This window comes from Takifugu rubripes, chromosome 17, assembly GCF_901000725.2.
Source record: "Takifugu rubripes chromosome 17, fTakRub1.2, whole genome shotgun sequence".
Lineage (NCBI taxonomy): Eukaryota > Metazoa > Chordata > Actinopteri > Tetraodontiformes > Tetraodontidae > Takifugu > Takifugu rubripes.
In genome coordinates, this window is record NC_042301.1 from 199,559 (window position 1) to 219,186 (window position 19,628).

General features: G+C 48.3%; 2 protein-coding genes across 2 annotated transcripts; both read left to right on the forward strand.

Annotated features, from left to right (window-relative positions):
• Positions 1-1,743: 1,743 nt before the first annotated feature.
• Positions 1,744-17,119, forward strand: LOC115253178 (NACHT, LRR and PYD domains-containing protein 12-like). Its single transcript, XM_029850220.1, has 7 exons — positions 1,744-2,245; positions 5,407-7,267; positions 8,242-8,415; positions 10,965-11,138; positions 11,462-11,635; positions 16,295-16,341; positions 16,452-17,119. The coding sequence occupies exons 1-7, from the start codon at positions 1,972-1,974 to the stop codon at positions 17,015-17,017; spliced, it is 3,270 nt and encodes a 1,089-aa protein (XP_029706080.1). The 5' UTR covers positions 1,744-1,971; the 3' UTR covers positions 17,018-17,119.
• LOC115253184 (NLR family CARD domain-containing protein 3-like) lies at positions 11,582-12,560 on the forward strand. The gene has a single exon (XM_029850309.1). The coding sequence runs from the start codon at positions 11,691-11,693 to the stop codon at positions 12,558-12,560; it is 870 nt and encodes a 289-aa protein (XP_029706169.1). The 5' UTR covers positions 11,582-11,690.
• Positions 17,120-19,628: the final 2,509 nt, after the last annotated feature.

Consider the following 19,628-nt stretch of genomic DNA (forward strand, 5'->3'; position numbering starts at 1 on the left):
CGCCCTGATCACAACTGTTTCATGCAGCTTTGTTCTTTTCTTTGATTCTGGACAACGTGCTCGTGTTCTTTGATGATCTGTGCTACTGTATCATAACCTGCTACTAATCATGACCCTGGAAAGATGCAGCTCGATGGCACATGCGCTGCCTTTGTTCCTAAAGTCTTTGATGTCTTCTGTCATATGTTTCTTTAGGCTGATTCTGAAACTTTGGCTTTTGTCCCCTTTCGTTGGTCCACGTTACTAATATGGGTATTATGGGCTGTCCCAGTCCCGGTCGTTGGCCTGTCAAATGTCACTTTGGAGCAGTTCCATCAGCCAACTAAACCAATTCAAGTTAGTTGCCATTTCAAAATAAAGAGTTCAGAGTTAAGGGGTCTCACATTTGGGAGGTGCGTTTGGGCCCCATGTGACTAAAGCAGCTTTGAGAGAGAAGATTGATGTAGGTTCATCCAGAAAATGATCAAAACAGCTTTCTGTGATCTGCTCCCCCACAACTATCGTTGGTCCTCTCTCTGTCTGATTTCCTGTCCCGTTACTGACAACCAACTTTGGACCATCGTTAATGACTCATTCAACCTTTAAACCATCTCCTGAATGATGGTGTTTGGGGACGGAGACTCTAAATCAGGGTGCTCACACTTTTTCAGCATGCGAGCTACTTACAAAATGACCAAGTCAAAGTGATCTACCCACCACAAAAATGCAAAACATTAATTATTTTCAAATGTATTGAGGATTATTTGTATTATTATAATCTTCATGTAGAAAGTAGATGTTTGCACTGGCCGATATGAAAGTGATCTGTTTTTGTCTTCTTACTTGGTCCCGCTCCCTCAGTCATTTTGATGACCATCAGCTTTAGCGGTGGCTTAAAATCAGAGGTAATTGGCTGAATAGTTTAGCGCTTCTGATTGGCTGCCCTGTATGTCAATCAAGTCACGGGACTGCTGATAGGCTGACGTCGTTCTGCTGCACTCAGCGCCGTTGTTTGCACGTGATTGGTCACTTGATTGTCAAATTCAGTTGTCATCTCACTGGCTGTGTCCGAAACCACACCCTCGTTCCCTATTCACTACTCACTACATGGGGGACATGGATTGAGTGAACTACGTAGCGCACTCAATTCAAAATTAGCTTTCGGACACTACGGCGCACGTAAAATGACGTTATGTTGTCGCATAATAATAACGAATCGTTCCCCGGGAAAAGTGGCCAGGTCCATTTAATTATTTTAACCCATCCGAAACATACCCAAACACATTCAGCGATCGTTTCTTTGAAAATGCAATATTTTACCCTATTATAATCTTTATATAATAATAATAGATTAAAATATTAATGTCATTAACAATAACATAACACTTCCTTATTATCTCAAATAATTAGTGTCCGGTGACATTTCCGGTGACGTAATCAAATAAGATGCTTATAGTCGCGTATAAATAAATAAAGGCAAAAAACATATTTAAAATGGAGGCAGCAATGTTCCACTAAAGTGAAAGAATTTTACGCTCTAGTAAGATATGTGAAACAAATAGCATATAATAATAATAACATAATATTACATACATTTGTACGTCATTACTGCTCGTTTACCCGCCATCGACAGATTACCACGTGATACCGTAAAGGCTGATGGGATATATTACCGAGTTCGGGTGCATCGGTTGTACACTACTTTTTGCAGTGCATTGTGGGATACATTGAGTGCACTCGCGATGCTCACTAAGAATTCGGACACTATTTCAAAATGGCGTCCACACGATTAAGTGCACTATGTAGGGTATAGGGGGTGGTTTCGGACACAGCCACTGGCTGCCCTGTACATCAATCACGTGACGGGACGAATGATCGGCTGATATTTTTAAATGTTACGCCGCGATCGACCGACCGGTAGATCCCGATCGACCGGTAGATCGGGATCGACGTAATGAGCACTCCTGCTCTAAAGAGAAGACAGACGCTACAATGGCCCAAGAGATCCTGCTGAATGTTCTGGAGCATTTAACTGAGGAAGAATTCGATAAATTCAATTTTTACCTGAAAGATCCTGGAGTCATGGGAGGCTTCAACCCGATTAAAAGCTACCAACTAGAGACCAGAGAGAGGACGGTCGTTGTGGATTTGATGGTGAAGGCTTACAAAGATCAAGGAGCCGTGGAAGTCACCAAGAAGATTTTAGAGAAGATACCTCGGAACGACATTCTGCAAAATCTTTCAGCTGTCAGTTCAGATCCAACAGGTCAGTTTCTGTTCTAAAGCCTTTAATACAGGAGAGGTTAAAGGTTAAACTGTTTCTCTAGTTCGTTATCAGTGTTGCTGAGAATAAAGTGCTGAACGGAGAACAGAAAGCTGAAAACACGTCGGGTAAAACATCTTTACACTAAAATGTTTCAGAGAATTCCAGAGTTGTTTCATGATGATATATTCATAAAGCACTTTAAAACAATCATTACAATTATAAAGCAGCTCAGATAAAATAAGTATAAAAGAACACGGAAGAAAAACGGCAAAAACGAAAGCAGGGTGTTGGAGAGGAAGTGATGAGTTTCCTTCCTGTGCTGTTGCCATCAGAGGAAGCTGCGGTTTACTTGCTGCTAGGGCCACCGCACGTCTGCAGTGTAGCTACCAGTGTGGGCCCTGGGGAGGTTCATTTTTATACTAGCACACGAACATGTAAGATTACAATACGCGTAAGGGTCAGCATCATATGATAAAGCATAAGCGTCACAAGATAAAACAAAGCATGATATACAGAAAGGAACATATAAGAAAATGGGGGATGGATGGTCAGGTTGTCTCCTGCTATCCTGAGGTGATAGAACATCAGCTAAAGCAGGTCAGGGTTCTGGTCAGGAGTGACAATAAGTAGTTACAGCATTTTTAAATGAACAGTTTGAACCTGACACAGGATCAAGGTGCATTTTGAGATGGCTTTTAAAGATGTGGAGTAAAGGGGGCTGTCTAACGTCCGATGGCAGATGGCTTCATGATTTAGGAGCAGCACTCCAGGTGGTTCTGCTGAGATTCTGGTGCCTCCGGGAGCCGATCAGCCGCCCTGAGGCCCAAAATCACAAGATTGCTGCATCAGAGGACTTTACAGGCAGCACAGGTGTGACCTCCTCCGTCCTTAGGCCCTCAAACCAGGTCTGGAAAAACCTGGAGAAACCTGGAGGAGATCCACAGCTGAGGGATCCGTCTCCCTGGGACGGGCAGACGTGCAGCAGAGGCCACGTGCACAGAGCACATCAGCATTAACAGTAATATAGCAGGTCCAGGTGCATCTTCAGACGTCCTCATCAGAGATGTGGCCCACCTTCATCCTCCGGGTCCTGATGGAGCGAATCCAGGATCAGCAAGACCAGAGAAAACCAAGACCGGCAATATGTGCATTTATGTAGGAGAATATGGGAACGGGCAGGAGAGGACAGACGGGCCATGCTGTAATAAAGGCATGGATAGAGGTGTAATAAAGGCACGGATAGAGGTGTAATACAGGCATGGATAGAGGTGTAATAAAGGCATGGATAGAGGTGTGATAAAGGCATGGATAGAGGTGTAATAAAGGCATGGACAGAGGTGTAATAAAGGCATGGATAGAGGTGTAATAAAGGCATGGATAGAAGTGTAATAAAGGCATGGACAGAGGTGTAATAAAGGCATGGATAGAGGTGTAATAAAGGCATGGATAGAGGTGTAATAAAGGCATGGATAGAGGTGTAATAAAGGCATGGATAGAGGTGTAATAAAGGCATGGATAGAGGTGTAATAAAGGCATGGATAGAGGTGTAATAAAGGCATGGATAGAGGTGTAATAAAGGCATGGATAGAGGTGTTATAAAGGCACGGATAGAGGTGTGATAAAGGCACGAATAGAGGTGTAATAAGGCACGGATAGAGGTGTTATAAGGCATGGATAGAGGTGTTATAAAGGCATGGATAGAGGTGTAATAAAGGCACGGATAGAGGTGTTATAAGGCATGGATAGAGGTGTTATAAAGGCATGGATAGAGGTGTAATAAAGGCATGGATAGAGGTGTAATAAAGGCATGGATGGAGGTGTAATAAAGGCATGGATAGAGGTGTAATAAAGGCACGGATAGAGGTGTTATAAGGCATGGATAGAGGTGTTATAAGGCATGGATAGAGGTGTTATAAAGGCATGGATAGAGGTGTAATAAAGGCATGGATAGAGGTGTAATAAGGCATGGATAGAGGTGTAATAAAGGCATGGATGGAGGTGTAATAAAGGCATGGATAGAGGTGTAATAAAGGCATGGATGGAGGTGTAATAAAGGCATGGATAGAGGTGTAATAAAGGCATGGATAGAGGTATAATAAAGGCATGGATAGAGGTGTTATAAAGGTATGGATAGAGGTGTAATAAAGGCATGGATGGAGGTGTAATAAAGGCATGGATAGAGGTGTAATAAAGGCGTTGATAGAGGTGTAATAAAGGCATGGATAGAGGTGTAATAAAGGCATGGATAGAGGTGTAATAAAGGCACGGATGGAGGTGTAATAAAGGCACGAATAGAGGTGTAATAAAGGCACGGATAGAGGTGTTATAAGGCATGGATAGAGGTGTTATAAAGGCATGGATAGAGGTGTAATAAAGGCATGGATAGAGGTGTAATAAAGGCATGGATAGAGGTGTAATAAAGGCATGGATAGAGGTGTAATAAAGGTATGGATAGAGGTGTAATAAAGGCATGGCTAGAGGTGTAATAAAGGCATGGATAGAAGTGTAATAAAGGCATGGATAGAGGTGTAATAAAGGCATGGATAGAGGTGTAATAAAGGCATGGATCGAGGTGTAATAAAGGCATGGATAGAGTGACCATCATAACGACTAACGTCATTAAAATGTCATAAATTTAGAGTTAACTGTTACCAAGACACACAGGAAGTGGTCTGACTGAGGAGGCATGCTTAGGGTTAGGGTTAACCCATCCTTCCAGATGAAGCTGCACCGTCTTTTCTTGGAATGGAGGTTTGTCTCCTATCAAGTTCAGAACTCATGATCAACCCTTCGGACCTGCTGAGACCCGCCACCACTTTCATTGTTTTTCCTGATCTGGAATCAGTGAAACTTGATCCAGTCTGAAACTTTGAGCGTCAGATCTCAACAGCAGCATCAACAGCAAATTGCTGCAGCGTCAGTCTGAAAGAATTCCAGTCGTACCTGCTTTAAAAGCTCTTCTGAGTTCTTTACTTAAGTTTTTGGGATTGTTTTACTCCAGTGATGCTGTTCTTGTCTTTTTGAAATGTGAAGCCCGACTGGACCTGAGAAGAAGATAAACTGTAAAACATCAGCTCAAAGCACTCTGGAATAAATATATAATATATTCATATCTGCTGAATATATCGACTAACACATGTGCATGTATATTTTGCTTTAAGGTCCCACATGTGAACACGTCCCCATCGGCTCTCATCAATCAAACCTTCAGTCAAACCTGAGGAGCAAGTTTATGTGTGTGCAGGAAGGCTGTGATGAGAAGGCAGATGAGCAACGGCTGGACGACGTCTACACACAGCTGTACGTCACCACCGGTGGCGACATACACATCAATGCTCAGCACGAGGTCACTCAGATTGACATGGTTGGGAACCCTTCAGACACAGAACAACACATTAGTCCCAGTGACCTGTTTACACCTCCAGCTGGGAAATATAAACCCATAAGAACTGTTCTGACCAACGGAAATGCAGGAATTGGCAAAACCTTTCTAATCCGCAAGTTTGTGTTGGACTGGGCAGAACAACGAGCCAATCAAGACGTGCATCTCATATTGCCGTTCACCTTTCGCCAGCTGAACCTGTTGAGGGGGAGACACCTATCCTTGGCTGAACTCACTCATAAGTGCATCCAAGAGTCCAGGGCCATTCAAATAGAGGCTCTTAACAGCATCTTTACAGCTCTGCAGTCATCAGGAGACACCAATTTTGACAATTGTAAATTCAAGCTTCTGTTTATCTTGGATGGGCTCGATGAGAGCCGACTAGAAATGGACACCAGAACCAATGAATTCCAGGAGGCGGATATAGATGTGAAGGCACCGTGCTCGGTGGAGGTCCTGCTCACAAACCTCATTAACAGAAGTCTTCTCCCCTCCGCTCGACTCTGGATAACCACGAGGCCCGCGGCAGCCAATCAGATCCATCCGGATTTTGTGGACATGAGGACAGAGGTGCGAGGGTTTAATAACGAGCAGAAGGAAGAGTACTTTAGGAGGAAGTTCAAGGAGGAGGAGCAGGCGTGCAGGATCATCTCTCACATCAAGGCATCTCGAAGCCTCCATATCATGTGTCACATCCCAATCTTCTGCTGGGTCACTGCAAAGGTTTTTCAGGATGGGGAGATGCGAGAAGATCTGCCCAAGACTCTCACAGCGATGTACATCAACTTCCTGGTTGTTCAGTCCACACAGAAAAACAAGAGAGGAGACGGGAAAGGTCCACAATGGAGTCCAGAGAGCCTTAAGATGATTCCAATTCTGGCAAAGCTGGCATTTGAACAACTGCAGAAAGGCAATGTGATCTTCTACGAGTCCGATCTAAGAGACTGTGGCATCACCGTCAGGTCGGCTGATGCCTACTCAGGAGTGTTCACGCAGATGTTCAGAAGGGAGCGAGGACTGTTCAAGGAGGAGGTGTTCTGCTTTGTCCATCTGAGTGTTCAGGAGTTTCTCGCTGCTCTTCATGCACATTTGGAATTCACCAATTTTGGCACCAACATACTGTCAGAAATAATGAACTTATTTCGTTATTTACTCTCTAAACTGCCCATCACCGAAATCAAACAGGCTGTTTTTTACCAGTGTGCGGTGGACGAGGCCTTGCAAAATGAAAAAGGACACCTGGACCTGTTCCTGCGGTTCCTTTTGGGTCTTTCTCTGCCGACCAATCAGGCTCTTCTACGAGGTCTAATTAATGGTGAAGGCAGCTCAGAGCCCAATCAGGAAATCATTGGCTACATCAAGAGGAAGATTGGAGAGAATCTGTCCTCAGAGAGAATCATCAACCTGTTCCACTGTCTGAACGAGCTGAACGATAGTTCACTGGTCCAGGAGGTTCAACAGAACCTCAGATCCGGAAGATTGACAACAGAAAGTCTCTCCCCTGCTCAGTGGTCAGCTCTTGGCTTCATATTACTGTCCTCAGGACAAGACCTGGAGATGTTTGACCTGAAGAAATACTCTGCTTCAGAGTGGGTTCTTCTGAGGCTGCTGCCAGTGGTCACAGCCTGCAGAAAAGCCATGTAAGTGTTCTGCACGTGTCTGCAGGTGTTCTGCAGGTGTTCTGCAGGTGTCTGCAGGTGTCTGCAGGTGTCTGCAGGTGTCTGCAGGTGTCTGCATGTGTTCTGCAGGTGTCTGCAGGTGTCTACAGGTGTTCTGCAGATGTTCTGCAGGTGTCTGCAGGTGTCTGCAGGTGTTCTGCAGGTGTTCTGCAGGTGTCTGCAGGTGTCTGCAGGTGTCTGCAGGTGTTCTGCAGGTGTCTGCAGGTGTCTGCAGGTGTCTGCAGGTGTTCTGCAGGTGTTCTACAGGTGTCTGCAGGTGTCTGCAGGTGTCTGCAGGTGTTCTGCAGGTGTCTGCAGGTGTCTGCAGGTGTTCTGCAGGTGTCTGCAGGTGTCTGCAGGTGTCTGCAGGTGTCTGCATGTGTTCTGCAGGTGTCTGCAGGTGTCTACAGGTGTTCTGCAGGTGTCTGCAGGTGTCTGCAGGTGTTCTGCAGGTGTTCTGCAGGTGTCTGCAGGTGTCTGCAGGTGTCTGCAGGTGTCTGCAGGTGTTCTGCAGGTGTCTGCAGGTGTTCTGCAGGTGTCTGCAGGTGTCTGCAGGTGTTCTGCAGGTGTCTGCATGTGTTCTGCAGGTGTCTGCAGGTGTCTACAGGTGTTCTGCAGATGTTCTGCAGGTGTTCTGTAGGTGTTCTGCTGGTGTCTGCAGGTGTTCAGCAGGTGTCTGCAGGTGTCTGCAGGTGTTCTGCAGGTGTCTGCAGGTGTCTGCAGGTGTTCTGCAGGTGTCTGCAGGTGTCTGCAGGTGTCAGCAGGTGTTCAGCAACACGCATCACATCTGGCAGCGTTTTAGGCAGTCGCAGTAGTTACTCCAAGAACTGATTTCATTCCGTATCATTGCACCTTCCGTCCTCATAAAGGTCAACTAAAGAAATAAGCCTGCGTCCCTGATTGTGCAGGAGAGAACCAGAAGGATTTCCTGCTTTCTTCTTCTATTCTTTTTTCAGGTTGAGTCACTGCAATCTGACGGAGAGGAGTTGTGAAGCTCTGTCCTCCGTCCTCAGCGCCTCCTCCTCTAGTCTGCTAGAGCTGGACCTCAGGGACAATGAGCTGAGGGATTCAGGGCTGAACGAGCTCTCTGTTGGTCTGAAGAGTCCAAACTGCCGGCTGAAGATCCTCAGGTTAGGACTCCTTATCAGCATCATCAGTTTTTCTAAATGGAAGCTTGAAATTTTGGTTATCTTCCAAAAAGAGGAAATATCTTTACCAAAAATGCCGACCAGCCGACCACTGTTCACTCCCACAGCTTTTAAAATGACTTAGTCTGGTTCTGTTTCCTGTGCTTCGCTCCCCAGTCAGGTCCAGGCCCCGACACACGACCCAGAACTTTGCATAAATGAGCTGTTAATTAGTGAGCAATGTGTGTGTGTGTGTGTGTGTGGTGGATGTGCTTGCATGCAGGTTATCGGGCTGTCTCATCACAGCAGAAGGATGTTCTTCTCTGGCCTCAGCGTTGAGGTCCAACCCAACCCATCTAAAAGAACTGGACCTGAGCTTCAACCATCCTGGAGATGTTGGAACGAAGCAGCTCTCTGCTTTTCTGGAGGATCCAGAGTTGAGCCTGGAGGTTCTCAGGTAGATGCAAACACCCTCCCTAAAATGAAGACCTGATACTATTTATTGATGAGCGATGTACATCTCCTTCCTGGTTGTTCAGTCCACACTGAAAAACAAGAGAGGAGACGGGAAAGCTCCAAAATGGAGTCCAGAGAGCTGTGAGATGATTCCAATTCTGGCAAAGCTGGCATTTGAACAACTGCAGAAAGGCAATGTGATCTTCTACGAGTCCGATCTAAGAGACTGTGGCATCACCGTCAGGTCGGCTGATGCCTACTCAGGAGTGTTCACGCAGATCTTCAGAAGGGAGCGAGGACTGTTCAAGGAGGAGGTGTTCTGCTTTGTCCATCTGAGTGTTCAGGAGTTTCTCGCTGCTCTTCATGCACATTTGAAATTCACCAATTCTGGCACCAACATACTGTCAAAAAAACCAACCTCATTACGTTATTCACGCTCTAAACTGTCCAATACCAAAATCAAACAGGCTGATTTTTACCAGTGTGCGGTGGACGAGGCCTTGCAAAATGAAAAAGGACACCTGGACCTGTTCCTGCGGTTCCTTTTGGGTCTTTCTCTGCCGACCAATCAGGTTCTTCTACGAGATCTAATTAATGGTGAAGGCAGCTCAGAGCCCAATCAGGAAATCATTGGCTACATCAAGAGGAAGATTGGAGAGAATCTGTCCTCAGAGAGAATCATCAACCTGTTCCACTGTCTGAACGAGCTGAACGATAGTTCACTGGTCCAGGAGGTTCAACAGAACCTCAGATCTGGAAGATTGACAACAGAAAATCTCTCCTCTGCTCAGTGGTCAGCTCTTGGCTTCATATTACTGTCCTCAGGACAAGACCTGGAGATGTTTGACCTGAAGAAATACTCTGCTTCAGAGTGGGTTCTTCTGAGGCTGCTGCCAGTGGTCACAGCCTGCAGAAAAGCCGTGTAAGTGTTCTGCAGGTGTTCTGCAGGTGTTCTGCAGGTGTCTGCATGTGTCTGCAGGTGTCTGCAGTTGTTCTGTAGGTGTCTGCAGGTGTTCTGCAGGTGTTCTGCAGGTGTCTGCATGTGTCTGCAGGTGTCTGCAGTTGTTCTGCAGGTGTCTGCAGTTGTTCTGTAGGTGTCTGCAGGTGTCTGCAGGTGTTCTGCAGGTGTCTGAAGGTGTTTGCAGGTGTCTGCAGGTGTTCCGTAGGTGTCTGCAGGTGTTCTGTAGGTGTCTGCAGGTGTCTGCAGGTGTTCTGCAGGTGTCTGAAGGTGTTTGCAGGTGTCTGCAGGTGTCTGCAGGTGTTCTGCAGGTGTCTGCAGGTGTCTGCAGGTGTTCTGCAGGTGTTCTACAGGTGTCTGAAGGTGTTTGCAGGTGTCTGCAGGTGTCTGCAGGTGTTCTGCAGGTGTCTGCAGGTGTTCTGCAGGTGTCTGCAGGTGTCTGCAGGTGTCTGCAGGTGTTCTGCAGGTGTTCTGCAGGTGTTCTGCAGGTGTCTGCAGGTGTCTGCAGGTGTTCTGCAGGTGCTCTGCAGGTGTCTGCAGGTGTCTGCAGGTGTTCAGCAGGTGTCTGCAGGTGTTCTGCAGATGTTCTGCAGGTGTCTGCAGGTGTCTGCTCGTGTTCTGCAGGTGTTCTGCAGGTGTCTGCAGGTGTCTGCAGGTGTCTGCAGATGTTCTGCAGGTGTCTGCAGGTGTTCTGCAGATGTTCTGCAGGTGTCTGCAGGTGTCTGCAGGTGTTCAGCAGGTGTCTGCAGGTGTTCTGCAGATGTTCTGCAGGTGTCTGCAGGTGTCTGCTCGTGTTCTGCAGGTGTCTGCAGGTGTTCTGCAGGTGTCTACAGGTGTCTGCAGGTGTCTGCTCGTGTTCTACAGGTGTCTGCAGGTGTCTGCAGGTGTCTGCAGGTGTTCTGCAGGTGTCTGCAGGTGTCTGCAGGTGTTCTGCAGGTGTCTGCAGGTGTTCAGCAACATGCATCACATCTGGCAGCGTTTTAGGCAGTCGCAGTAGTTACTCCAAGAACTGATTTCATTCCGTATCATTGCACCTTCCGTCCTCATAAAGGTCAACTAAAGAAATAAGCCTGCGTCCCTGATTGTGCAGGAGAGAACCAGAAGGATTTCCTGCTTTCTTCTTCTATTCTTTTTTCAGGTTGAGTGACTGCAATCTGAGGGAGAGGAGTTGTGAAGCTCTGTCCCCCGTCCTCAGCGCCTCCTCCTCTAGTCTGCTAGAGCTGGACCTGAGTAACAATGAGCTGAGGGATTCAGGGCTGAACAAGCTCTCTGTTGGTCTGAAGAGTCCAAGCTGCCGGCTGGAGATCCTCAGGTTAGTGCTCCTTATCAGCATCATCAGTTTTTCTAAATGGCAGCTTGAAATTTTGGTTATCTTCCAAAAGAGGAAATATCTTTACCAAAAATGCCGACCAGCCGACCACTGTTCACTCCCACAGCTTTTAAAATGACTTAGTCTGGTTCTGGTTCCTGTGCTTCGCTCCCCAGTCAGGTCCAGGCCCCGACACACGACCCAGAACTTTCCATAAATGAGCTGTTAATTAGTGAGCAATGTGTGTGTGTGTGTGTGTGTGTGTGTGTGTGTGTGTGTGTGTGTGTGTGTGTGTGTGTGTGTGTGGTGGATGTGCTTGCATGCAGGTTATCGGGCTGTCTCATCACAGCAGAAGGATGTTCTTCTCTGGCCTCAGCGTTGAGGTCCAACCCAACCCATCTAAAAGAACTGGACCTGAGCTTCAACCATCCTGGAGATGTTGGAACGAAGCAGCTCTCTGCTGTTCTGGAGGATCCAGAGTTGAGCCTGGAGGTTCTCAGGTAGATGCAAACACCCTCCCTAAAATGAAGACCTGATACTATTTATGGATGATCGATGTACATCTACTTCCTGGTTGTTCAGTCCACACTGAAAAACAAGAGAGGAGACGGGAAAGCTCCACAATGGAGTCCAGAGAGCTGTGAGATGATTCCAATTCTGGCAAAGCTGCCATTTGAACAACTGCAGAAAGGCAATGTGATCTTCTACGAGTCCGATCTAAGAGACTGTGGCATCACCGTCGGGTCGGCTGATGCCTACTCAGGAGTGTTCACGCAGATGTTCAGAAGGGAGCGAGGACTGTTCAAGGAGGAGGTGTTCTGCTTTGTCCATCTGAGTGTTCAGGAGTTTTTCGCTGCTCTTCATGTACATTTGACATTCACCAAGTCTGGCACCAACATACTGTCAGAAAAAACAACCTTATTACCTTATTTACGCTCTAAACTGTCCAACACCAAAATCAAACAGGCTGATTTTTACCAGTGTGCGGTGGACGAGGCCTTGCAAAATGAAAAAGGACACCTGGACCTGTTCCTGCGGTTCCTTTTGGGTCTTTCTCTGCCGACCAATCAGGCTCTTCTACGAGGTCTAATTAACGGTGAAGGCAGCTCAGAGCCCAATCAGGAAATCATTGGCTACATCAAGAGGAAGATTGGAGAGAATCTGTCCTCAGAGAGAATCATCAACCTGTTCCACTGTCTGAACGAGCTGAACGATAGTTCACTGGTCCAGGAGGTTCAACAGAACCTCAGATCTGGAAGATTGACAACAGAAAGTCTCTCCCCTGCTCAGTGGTCAGCTCTTGGCTTCATATTACTGTCCTCAGGACAAGACCTGGAGATGTTTGACCTGAAGAAATACTCTGCTTCAGAGTGGGTTCTTCTGAGGCTGCTGCCAGTGTTCAAAGCCTGCAGAAAAGCCCTGTAAGTGTTCTGCAGGTGTTCTGCAGGTGTCTGCAGGTGTTTTGCAGGTGTTCTGCAGGTGTCTGCAGGTGTCTGCAGGTGTCTGTAGGTGTCTGCAGGTGGTCTGCAGATGTCGGCAGGTGTACTGCAGGTGTCTGCAGATGTCTGCAGGTGTCTGCAGGTGTTCTGCAGGTGTCTGCAGGTGTTCTGCAGGTGTCTGCAGGTGTCTGAAGGTGTTTGCAGGTGTCTGCAGGTGTTTGCAGGTGTTCTGCAGGTGTCTGCAGGTGTCTGCAGGTGTCTGCAGGTGTCTGCAGGTGTGTGCAGGTGTGTGCAGGTGTTCTGCAGGTGTTCTGCAGGTGTCTGCAGGTGTCTGCAGGTGTCTGCAGGTGTGTGCAGGTGTGTGCAGGTGTTCTGCAGGTGTTCTGCAGGTGTCTGCAGGTGTCTGCAGGTGTCTGCAGGTGTCTGCAGGTGTTCTGCAGGTGTCTGCAGGTGTCTGCAGGTGTCTGCAGGTGTTCTACAGGTGGTCTGCAGGTGTCTGCAGGTGTCTGCAGGTGGTCTGCAGGTGTCTGCAGGTGTCTGCAGGTGTCTGCAGGTGTCTGCAGGTGTTCTGCAGGTGTCTGCAGGTGTCTGCAGGTGTCTGCAGGTGTTATGCAGGTGGTCTGCAGGTGTTCTGCAGGTGTCTGCAGGTGTCTGCAGGTGTTCTACAGGTGTCTGCAGGTGTCTGCAGGTGTCTGCAGGTGTTCTGCAGGTGTCTGCAGGTGTCTGCAGGTGTCTGCAGGTGTCTGCAGGTGTCTGCAGGTGTCTGCAGGTGTTATGCAGGTGGTCTGCAGGTGGTCTGCAGGTGTCTGCAGGTGTCTGCAGGTGTCTGCAGGTGTTCTACAGGTGGTCTGCAGGTGTCTGCAGGTGTCTGCAGGTGGTCTGCAGGTGTCTGCAGGTGTCTGCAGGTGTCTGCAGGTGTTCTACAGGTGGTCTGCAGGTGTCTGCAGGTGTCTGCAGGTGGTCTGCAGGTGTCTGCAGGTGTCTGCAGGTGTCTGCAGGTGTTCTGCAGGTGTCTGCAGGTGTCTGCAGGTGTTATGCAGGTGGTCTGCAGGTGTTCTGCAGGTGTCTGCAGGTGTCTGCAGGTGTCTGCAGGTGTCTGCAGGTGGCTGCAGGTGGTCTGCAGGTGTCTGCAGGTGTCTCCAGGTGTCTTCAGGAGTTCTGCAGGTGTTCTGCAGGTGTCTGCAGGTGTCTGCAGGTGTCTGCAGGTGTTCTACAGGTGGTCTGCAGGTGTCTGCAGGGTGTTCTGCAGGTGTCTGCAGGTGTCTGCAGGTGTTATGCAGGTGGTCTGCAGGTGTTCTGCAGGTGTCTGCAGGTGTCTGCAGGTGTTCTACAGGTGGTCTGCAGGTGTCTGCAGGTGTCTGCAGGTGTCTGCAGGTGTTCTACAGGTGGTCTGCAGGTGTCTGCAGGTGTCTGCAGGTGGCTGCAGGTGGTCTGCAGGTGTCTGCAGGTGTCTGCAGGTGTCTTCAGGAGTTCTGCAGGTGTTCTGCAGGTGTCTGCAGGTGTTCTGCAGGGGTCTGCAGGTGTTCTGAAGGTGTCTACAGGTGTCTGCAGGTGTCTGCAGGTGTCTGCAGGTGTTCTGCAGGTGTCTGCAGGTGTCTGCAGGTGTTCTGCAGGTGTTCTGTAGGTGTCTGCAGGTGTCTGCAGGTGTCTGCAGGTGTCTGCAGGTGTTATGCAGGTGGTCTGCAGGTGTTCTGCAGGTGTCTGCAGGTGTCTGCAGGTGTTCTACAGGTGGTCTGCAGGTGTCTGCAGGTGTTCTGCAGGTGTCTGCAGGTGTCTGCAGGTGGTCTGCAGGTGTTCTGCAGGTGTCTGCAGGTGTGTGCAGGTGTTCTACAGGTGGTCTGCAGGTGTCTGCAGGTGGTCTGCAGGTGTCTGCAGGTGTTCTACAGGTGGTCTGCAGGTGTCTGCAGGTGTCTGCAGGTGGTCTGCAGGTGTCTGCAGGTGTCTCCAGGTGTTCTGCAGGTGTCTTCAGGAGTTCTGCAGGTGTTCTGCAGGTGTCTGCAGGTGTCTGCAGGGGTCTGCAGGTGTTCTGCAGGTGTCTACAGGTGTCTGCAGGTGTCTGCAGGTGGTCTGCAGGTGTCTGCAGGTGTTCTGCAGGTGTTCTGTAGGTGTCTGCAGGTGTCTGCAGGTGTCTGCAGATGTTCTGCAGGTGCCTGCAGGTGTCTGCAGGTGTTCTGCAGGTGTTCTGCAGGTGTTCTGCAGGTGTTCTGCAGGTGTCTACAGGTGTCTGCAGGTGTCTGCAGGTGTCTGCAGGTGTTCTGCAGGTGTCTGCAGGTGTCTGCAGGTGTTCTGCAGGTGTTCTGCAGGTGTCTACAGGTGTTCTGCAGGTGTTCTGCAGGTGTCTGCAGGTGTTCTGCAGGTGTCTGCAGGTGTCTGCAGGTGTCTGCAGGTGTTCAGCAACACGCATCACATCTGGCAGCGTTTTAGGCAGTCGCAGTAGTTACTCCAAGAACTGATTTCATTCCGTATCATTGCACCTTCCGTCCTCATAAAGGTCAACTAAAGAAATAAGCCTGCGTCCCTGATTGTGCAGGAGAGAACCAGAAGGATTTCCTGCTTTCTTCTTCTATTCTTTTTTCAGGTTGAGTGACTGCAATCTGAGGGAGAGGAGTTGTGAAGCTCTGTCCCCCGTCCTCAGCGCCTCCTCCTCTAGTCTGCTAGAGCTGGACCTGAGGGACAATGACCTGAGGGATTCAGGGCTGAACAAGCTCTCTGTTGGTCTGAAGAGTCCAAACTGCCGGCTGGAGATCCTCAGGTTAGTGCTCCTTATCAGCATCATCAGTTTTTCTAAATGACAGCTTGAAATTTTGGTTATCTTCCAAAAAGAGGAAATATCTTTACCAAAAATGCCGACCAGCCGACCACTGTTCACTCCCACAGCTTTTAAAATGACTTAGTCTGGTTCTGGTTCCTGTGCTTCGCGCCCCAGTCAGGTCCAGGCCCCGACACACGACCCAGAACTTTCCATAAATGAGCTGTTAATTAGTGAGCAATGTGTGTGTGTGTGTGTGTGTGTGTGTGTGTGTGTGTGTGTGTGTGTGTGTGTGTGCGTGGTGGATGTGCTTGCATGCAGGTTATCGGGCTGTCTCATCACAGCAGAAGGATGTTCTTCTCTGGCCTCAGCGTTGAGGTCCAACCCAACCCATCTAAAAGAACTGGACCTGAGCTTCAACCATCCTGGAGATGTTGGAACGAAGCAGCTCTCTGCTGTTCGGGAGGATCCAGAGTTGAGCCTGGAGGTTCTCAGGTAGATGCAAACACCCTCCCTAAAATGAAGACCTGATACTATTTATTGATGAGCATGGAGACCTTCCAGACGTTCGGTGGTTCAAGCAGCACATTGTGAGATCTGAACCACCTCTGAGCAGAGAGATGTGATGCTTTCTGGACCTTCAGGGTACGAGAACCCACATAAGGGAGAATAAAAGGGTCACGTCAGAGATACAAAAAGATCAGGTGATGCCAGCACAACCATCTGGGCTGCAGCCACTGCCTGTGAGGGAATCCTGAGAGAGAAATAGGCAAAGTTCTCCTCCATGACGTTGGCATATGGAGAGATGTCACAAATCCAGCTCTGAGGTTCACAAACCGAATCAAGAGCAAACCGGTTCAGGCCGACCCAAAGTCAGGGACGAACAGTGTAGAGCTCAAGGTTGAGGTGGCATCTGTTGAACCTCTGTCCTGCCTTGGATTTCATTTCCTCTGTGTCTTCTCCCAATCCAGACTGGACCATTGTGGGAAAGAGAGACTTAAGAGTGGTCTGAAGAAGTGTAAGTGATCAACTTGATGCGTCAGCACGTCACGCTCTGAAAAAAGCAGCAGTTAGTGGACTCTGTTGTGTTTCATGAGCTGGTTCCTGGTTCCTCCTCTCTCCCTTTAGATCACTGTCAGCTCAGCGTGGACACCAACACCGTCCACAGGTCAATCCAAGTGTCCAACAACAGGGTGATGACGACAGTGGCCGAGGACCAACCATATCCAGCCCATCCAGAGAGGTTTGAGGTCTGTCCCCAGCTGCTGTGTAGCAACAGCCTAACTGGTCGCTGTTACTGGGAGGTGGAGTGGACAGGATTTGTTTGCATTTCTGTGGCATACAAAAAGATCCGGAGACATGGAAGCCGTCTCCAAAGCTGGTTTGGAAGGAATCAGCAGTCTTGGAGCCTTCTGTGTTCTGACAGAGGTTACTTTGTCCTCCACGATGACAAAAGGGTAGACCTCCACACCTTCTCATCCACTGATCCTCGGAGAGTCGCCGTCTATGTGAACTACCCCGCTGGCACTGTGACCTTCTACAGAATCACCACCAACACCCTGGTCCACCTCCATACCTTCAAAACCACATTCACTGAACCGCTGTTCCCTGGCTTTGGCTTTGGTTTATGGTCTGGGTTCTCGCCCGGGTCCTCGGTGCATTTGTGTTCGACCGCAGGAGAATCTTCCGTCTGAAGAAACACGAGGGTTGAGCTCACGGCCTGAATATGAGTTCTAGACCTGCTGGATGTTCATCATGAAGGTCCCGTCTGTCCAACCAACCTCATCTTTCCTATTGCTGATTTCACAGGTTGTCAGGAGAGAGCAACGTGATCCTAGCAAAACTGGCTGTTTTTCTACACCTTTGTCCTTTATTTTTAATTTTCCTGGTGAGATTAAACCTCTTTTTCCAAAGCGACTCAGCCAAGTTGGCCTCATCCTTCATGATCACCACGAGAACTCACAGATGTAAACAGTAACATAGATCCCAAGAGGAGACAGAGAGCTTAGAACGGAGAAGAGACAAAATTAACATCCAACATAAGAAAAGCAATGTCAGTTCTCACTCAGATACATTTTTAAGGGTCTTGAATTGTCCAAGCGTGAACTATGGGGTGTTTAGAATGTTATTCCACAGCCAGCTAAATAATCATAGAGCTCTGGAAAGGCTGCCATCTAGTGGAGCAAATGTTGTAGGCACCATATAACACAACTGCGATCATCAGTATAAGATTAAGATTAAGATGTACTTTATTCATCCACGTGGGGAAATTGAATTATATTATAGTAGCAACCTATACAAAGTATAGAAACAGAATAAATAAATACGGATAAGATTAGAATGGATAAGCATATATACAGCATATATTATAAGTATATATATATAATATATACATAATATAATATATACATATTATAAGCATTATAAGCATATAGACATAAATATAGAATAAAATATAAATAAAATGACAACATAAACATTACACAGTTATTGTTACTGGATTGGTTAGGATGAGTTATACAGTCTGATGGCGGACGGCAGGAAGGACTCCCTGTAGCGTTCCTTAGAGCAGCGAGGCTGCAGGAGTCTGGTGTGTTATGGGGGGGGGGGGGGGGACTGTCCATGATTGTCCACAGTTTCAACACCATCCTGTCCCTCACCACCTCGTCTAAGTTTGCAGGTCTACAGCCAACAACAGATCCTGCCTTTTTAATGAGTTTGTTGAGTCTGTTAGCATCCTTAGCTTAGCCTGCTCCCCAGCACACTACAGCACAGAAGATGGTGCTAGCCATGACAGACTGGTAGAACATCTGGAGCATCCTGCTGCAAACACTGAAGGACCTGAGTCTCCTGAGGAAGTAGAGTCTGCTCATGGCCTTCTTGTAGACAGCATCGGTGTTTGTGGACCACTCCAGTTTATTGTCCAGCTGAACACCCAGGAACCTGTAAGATGAGACTATTTCCACATCTTTCCCACTAATGGAGACCAGGGAGGGAGGGGACTTGCTTTTATCCACCACCATCTCCTTCGTCTTGGTCACGTTGAGCTGCAGAAGGTTCTCCCTGCTCCACCTGACAAAACTCTCCACAAGGTCCCTGTATTCATCCTCCTGTCCATTCTCCACACACCCGACTATGACTCATCCGAGTACTTCTGGAGATGACGTGTCTCAGAGTGGTTCTGGAGATGACGTGTCTCAGAGTGGTTCTGGAGGTGACGTGTCTCAGAGTGGTTCTGGAGATGACGTGTCTCAGAGTGGTTCTGGAGGTGACGTGTCTCAGAGTGGTTCTGGAGGGGACGTGTCTCAGAGTGGTTCTGGAGATGACGTGTCTCAGAGTGGTTCTGGAGATGACGTGTCTCAGAGTGGTTCTGGAGGTGACGTGTCTCAGAGTGGTTCTGGAGATGACGTGTCTCAGAGTGGTTCTGGAGATGACGTGTCTCAGAGTGGTACTGGAAGTCAGCTGTGTCGGTGGTGAACAGGAATGGGGAGAGCACAGTTCCTTGAGGAGCTCCTGTGTTGCTCATCAGGGGGTTGGACACACAGCTCCGCAGTCTCACAACCTGTGGCCGACCTGTCAGGTAGTCCTCGATCCAAGAAACAAGGGGAGCATCCATCTGCATCTTCTCCAACTTCGCCCTCAGCAGTCTTGGCTGGATGGTGTTGAAGGCAGAAGAGAAGTCGAAGAACATGACCCGCACTGTGGTGTTTAGTCTGTCCAAGGAGGAGTAAGTCCTCTGCAGCAGGTATATCACTGCGTCATCAACCCCCACCTTGGGCTGATAGGCAAACTGCAGAGGGTCCTGAAAGGGGCTCACCAGAGGTCTGAGGTGTGTCAGCACCAGCCGCTCCATGACCTTCATAATGTGGGAGGTCAGTGCTATTGGCCTGTAGTCACTCGGTGCCACAGGATGGGTCTTCTTCGGCACCGGGACCAGGCAGGATGTCTAAATCTGTATTCTAAAAAACAAGCATCTTCAGAGTCGCCCTTGACTTAAAAATAATCTCATGGTGAATCACAATACAAGAGGAAACAGCATCTGCATGTTGTCAAGAGGACATTTCTGATATTCCAATATTTATGTTTTTAACTGTAGTGCTGATCACGGCCATGCTGGGGGGGTGAAGGTCTAGAACAGCACCAGACTCGTGACTAAAGTCGACACAAAAGCAGTCCGGGATTTTTGACCACAATTCCAATGAAGCAGGAATCAGAAATAAACTGGATCACAGTGGGATTGTGGAGCACGTCTGAGATGTTCAGCCATCGTAGCTCTGGTGCAGTAAAGATGAAGTATTCTACATA